The 5,677-nt window shown below is 35.9% G+C and overlaps 1 protein-coding gene across 1 annotated transcript; it reads right to left on the bottom strand.

Annotated features, from left to right (window-relative positions):
• LOC149243626 (nucleoside diphosphate kinase B-like) lies at nt 1-1,502 on the bottom strand. The gene is given in 2 exon segments (XM_089367839.1): nt 1-57; nt 1,113-1,502. Coding segments are annotated over 2 exon segments (447 nt in total).
• Between the last annotated feature and the right edge of the window lie 4,175 nt (nt 1,503-5,677).

The raw sequence follows: 5,677 nt of genomic DNA, 5'->3' as shown, positions 1-5,677 counted from the left end.
TCACTCATAAACCCAAGAATGCAAGCTAATTTATTAGTTCACCACACCTTTAGGAAATTGTCATGCGGAAAGAGTCAATTTTGCGGACAAAACCGACCTCCCTAGAAAACAAGGCTTTTCTAGTGACAAACAAAACAATCAAGCACTATCTTTCCCTAAATATGCATTTAAAATAAAAGCAACCAGGTGTTTAAGGCTTACCTCTAATCCAACGCTGTTTGTAGCAGCCAAGCCTCTCCGATCCAGATGAGCTCCTTCTCCTTGAAGCCTGCATTCACTAACAAGCAAACGATTACATAGCACCTGAATAACTCATATAATAAAACATATTCCTCATAAAGACCAAGGAGTTTATGAAACAAATTATATATAACAACTTGTTGAGAAAAATGAACTTAATTGTATTAATTGGAAACAAAAGAAACTTTACAACCAGTGCCTTGGTGTTGTGCAGGTCCCTCCCAGGGTCCAGCAAGAGTTCTCCTCTAATTTGATCAGCTCACCCACTTCCAAATGAAGCTAAGAAAGGATTGGGATCTCTCCTCTCAAGCTCTATAAGGGAGTCCTAATTTCAGCAGCATCTACCCTTAGGAATATTCAGATTTCAACCTCTCTTGCCTCTGGCCCAATGCCTGTATTTATAATGCTTTGGAGGAAGTTAAACAGGTCCACCATCAATGGGATAAGCCCCTCTTTCAAAGGGATAGATCCCCTCTTCATGGGATAAGTTCCTCTTTCATTGGGATGCATGAACCATCTGGAGGCACTCAATCCACGTCAAACCATTTTCTAGAATGCTTTAGAATCAACCGCAAGTAAGTTTTTTGAAGTAAAACTTGCGCCTTTTGACTTTTACAGGGGTACGCACCTACCCCTTTACAGACAGAGCGTACAAGTACGCAAGTATTATGTACTTGAGGTGCGTGCCCGCAGGTAAGAGTAAGAGAAAGTGCGAAACCAGAGTTATATTGATTTTTTAAAGGCTTTCTCTCTTTTTTGGAGTTTGACATGAGGAGCAGAGGTATAAGACTTGCCAAGGAGGACAATATGGTTATTGATGGAGCCATACTGACTGCAAATAATCATGGTGACAAATTTTAGTGTAACAGAAACCAAAGTGTTTTTTCCTTCTTTGCACTCTCAACTGCATCACTGCCATCGATAACATTCCTTCCAACCTCTACAGCAAATTCGCCTCTAATAGTTTTGGTTTTAAATGTTGCAGGATTTGTAGCTCTGGTGATTTTCCTTCCAGTTGCAACAACACCTTTCCCCTCCCAAACCATAGCTACAACAGGGCCATAGATTATATACTCTACCAATCTGGGAAAAAAGGGCTTTGAAGATAAATCCTCATAGTGTTCCTCTACAAATGATCTCTCCACAACCACCATCTTCAGGCCTTTCAAAATAAACCCCTTCTTCTCAAACCTAGATATAATTTCTCCCGCCAATCTACATTGCATGTCGTCAGGTTTGATCACGATGAAGGTATACTTCATAATGAATTTGTCGAGAATTCAAATAGCAAACAAATACTAGGTTTCTCGACATGGAAAAGGATACAATTCACATTAATGCATTGTTAGAATGCTCCAAGAATTGTACCTAGGAACGCTCACTGGGATAATTTGATTAGCTGATCCATGACTCTAACAAATGTTATGGGAACTTAGAATGCAACAACACCTAGAGAAGGGGAGTTGTCACATGGTGTCCATGCCTTGTGTGTCTAAGGCATGTAGTTTATACAAATAAATAAAAAAATGTGTCACTTTGCAGTATAATGTGGAAAATGTGTACTATGTCAAGGTTGCGTTATGATGGGTTTTGGAATGATTAAACCAAGAGTGGAGTGCACGCTAGCTTCTCTTTTCAGTAATAGTTGCTTTGATAGGGATTCATTTCACCAATGATAGCAAAACTTTTCTCGCTTCCCGTATGTTTTCGGTAGTTGACGTTGACCATCACTAGTCGCTACTTTGATTGGGAGTCATTCACCATTAATAACATAACTTCTCTTGTTTCCTTTATGTTTTCGGTAGTTGACGTTGACCATCACTGATAGTTGCTTTGATAAGGAGTCATTTCACCATTAATAGCGAAACTTCTCTCACTTCCCTTATGTTTTTGGCCGCTGACATTTGCCACAACTTTTTTTTAATTATGTGGCCTTATTAACACATAGATCATGGATTAATCTTTGTCACAGTACAAAAAAATCCCTAAATGAAGTATATTCAAAACTAGCCCTCAAACAACCCTCTCTATGAAACATGCTCAAAGAGGTGGTATATAAAGGATCTACAATAATGGATCGAATTATTCCCATTTAGGTAACACCTTAGCATTTATTCAAAAAGGAAGTAATATGATAGTTAGAAGATCTCTTTAGTTGGTACAAATCACTAGTTGTACAACCTTTTTTGTTATTTATTCTTCTATAAAAAGGAATAATGTGGAAAGATCATATTGCTTTCATTTGAACTAAATGGCTTCACTTAACAAGAAAGCCCCATCACCTAGCGCCCATCCCTCGCTTTTCTAGTTTCCTTGCCAATGATTTACTACTTTTTTCCTACCCTTTAGACCCTTCTATTATTAAGTAAGAGTGAGTTGCTACTTCTTCGTTGGGTGTGCGACATTGTTTTATTTGTTTCTCTTTACGTAGCTTGCTTAGGTGCTATTTGTAAAAGCCTCGCCAACAAATTGAGGATATTTATTTGTTCCAAATCAAATCTTTGTTTATTGTTTTTTTTATTGTTCTCCTCTATTCAAATATGACACATATGATATAAGAAATTTATCATACATGTATTACATCCTTGGGTTGAGAAAATTATTTTATATTCATTACACATTTGGGTTTCAAGGGTTCTTTCACAACCTTGTTATCCACATTAGATTTGAAGAGTTTAAATGATCATTATTTAAGAACCTAAATGATCAAATAATGATCATTATTTCAACTAGATTTAAGAACCTTGAACATGACTCGGAGTAGTGGGCTCTATTCGTGGTGAGATGATCTTCCCAAATCTTCTATTCCTTCGGTGTACCTTTGCACTTTTGGGGGCAAGTGCTAGCATATTTATATTATATTCATTAATGTAAATAATGTCGTTAAAGAATCTTCTTAGGAATTTTAAGTAGGAAAAAGACAATTGAAATAGTTTTTCACTTCTTCATTTATTACTCTTTTTTTCACTTTTTATATTTCAATTTATTACCTTTTAATTTTGACTTTCAAAATTTTTGGTCTTCTTGTTTATTTTTTCCATTTTCAATTGAGTTATTATTTTCACCTTTAAAATAATACAAAATTAAAATTTTAATACATATATAATGTAAATATTTATAATCAGGACATAATTAATGCAAAATCAACAATAATTAATTAGAACTAATAGTTAATTAATTATTTGTTTAAATAATATTTATTAAATCTAACAAAAAATATACATATTATTAGTTATAATTTTATTTAGTTAATAACAATTTAATTTTAGGCGCAGAGGAACATTGGGATGCGCTGCTCCCTCTCCCATCACCGCATTCAGGGAAATCCTTTATATATCCCCGGTATGCAGCCTCAACATCCCACAGTTGGAACTTATTTTCGTAGGCTCCAGAGCGGAATCCCAGCTGAGTCTCACCAAGCTATCTGTGTTACTCTCTGTCAGTCCGAGCATCTACACCCAAGTTCTTTTAGCATCCTTGAGAGCAGTGCTGCTCTCACTAACAGCAAGATAAATCCTCAGAGGCACGGAGATCAGCAAAGACGTAGTGCCAGCAACCACTCAAAGGGCACAATGGAGGAGCAATGTTTTCACTGCAGGGATCTGCAAGCCGAATTTGAAGAAGTTCGAGCACAACAAAGAGAGTTTGAGGATCAAGTGCGTAGCTTAGAAACCAGGCTTGAAGACCAATGTAAAATCCTCCACGACAAATATAGAGCGGAGATGGCTCTTTTTCTACACAGGGTACACTCCCTTCATGAGCAGTTCAATGATTTGAGCAATAGATGTAGTCATGCAGAAGAAAGAATCTCAATACTCAAATACATGATGGAAAAGAAAGATGCGACATCCTCCTCCAGCGCAAAGCCGATAGCAACTGACCAGGATCCAGAAGGATCAACAGCGAGGAAGATAAGCCATATTGAGATTGATTAGTAATGTGTTGCAGATGTAAATTTTGGGGTCGCCAGTTTATAGAAATCTATAGTAGTATAAGTAGCACTAGGAGCAGTCAAACTAAAGTCAGAATCAAGGAAAGAAACTGTTTTGTGATTCCCTGGATTCAAAACGCTCTTGAAGCATCTTATGTATGGAAATCTGCCTTCTTTTTTCAGATTAATATATAGCACCCGATCTTTGTCTAAAAAAAAAATAACAATTTAATTTTAAAATTTTTGAGTTGAGGCTTCTGTGATCCATATCAAGTTTATGAGATAATAGGAATTTTTTTATTTTTTATTTTTTTTAAATCTCTAAAATTAAAACAAATTTGTGATAGTTAATTTAACTTTAACTTATTTTAATTTTTAATTAAATTGCTCTCCTTTCCCTTGGTCCTATCTTGGTAGCCATTTCCTAGTAAAGATTAGCCGTTAGTTGATCAACTGAGCCGTTGTCTAGTCAAATATAGCCGTTGGAGGTCCTGCTCTAACTATTTAACATGCAACATAGATCTGATTCTTCAACTTGTCCTGACGATGAACCACACTGGTTGGTTCGAAACGCGTCGACAAATGTAAGATCATGTGATTTACGCCGAAGAATTGTCTCATAAATTTAAAATTTTTATTTAAAACAAATATGAAAATTTGGAAAATAATCAAATTAAAAATTGTAATATTGTATTTTAAATTAAATAAATTCAGATAATAATATATTCTAAATAAATTGATTAATTCAAAATAATTTTTATTTTATCAGTCTCTATCTCGCTAGGGACTATAACATTCGCTTCACGGTCAAATTCCATTGATTATTAATTATTTTTCCGAGTTTTTGCAATTTTAACCAAAGTTTCGAGAAAATGCTTAATAAATTTATTTTCTTTGTAAATTCAAAAATCATTTTCTAATTTCTGGAAATCTTATTTCTCATTTTCCATTGGTTGAGTGAGGTTTGATATGATATAATTCCCTTGGTGGAGGGCGATTTATTTTCTCTATTTGTCAATGCTTGATAAATCATTTTAAAATATAAAAAAATAAAACTAATTTTGTGATTGGTCATTTCGTGAGTGAGTGCTCTCACATTGTTATGCCTGACACTGCTATTTCTCTTCCCAATGATGCAACAACTGACGGGGTTGCAAGTCCCTTATGGGGCAAGGGGCGGGCTAATTGCTACTATTTGTTGTGCAGAGAAAGGGTGTGCGGAAAGTGTGGGAGAAAGGGTGTGCAGTGGAGTTTGTTAAAGAACAAGGACTATATCGAGTCAAGCTTTTTTCCTCCGCACTTTGCATAAGGCTAATTTAATACTCGGAGTCAGGGCGTGGACAAAAAAGGCTAATTTTGCGATCTGCAGAGGAAGGAGAAAGTTTGTTGGGGAAGTGCGGCAGAAAGGGTGTGCGGAGAAATTGGATGCGGGGAGGTCTGTTAAGTAGAAAGGGCTATATCAAGTCAAGCTTTCTTCCTCCGCAATGTGCATAAAGCTAATTTACT

The sequence above is a fragment of the Pinus tabuliformis genome, chromosome 8 (genome assembly GCF_031772625.1).
Source record: "Pinus tabuliformis cultivar Carrire ecotype Pingquan chromosome 8, CPIR1, whole genome shotgun sequence".
In the NCBI taxonomy this organism is placed as follows: Eukaryota; Viridiplantae; Streptophyta; class Pinopsida; order Pinales; family Pinaceae; genus Pinus; species Pinus tabuliformis.
Note: the sequence above shows the minus strand (reverse complement) of the source record. Positions and strands in the feature narration are given on the sequence as shown.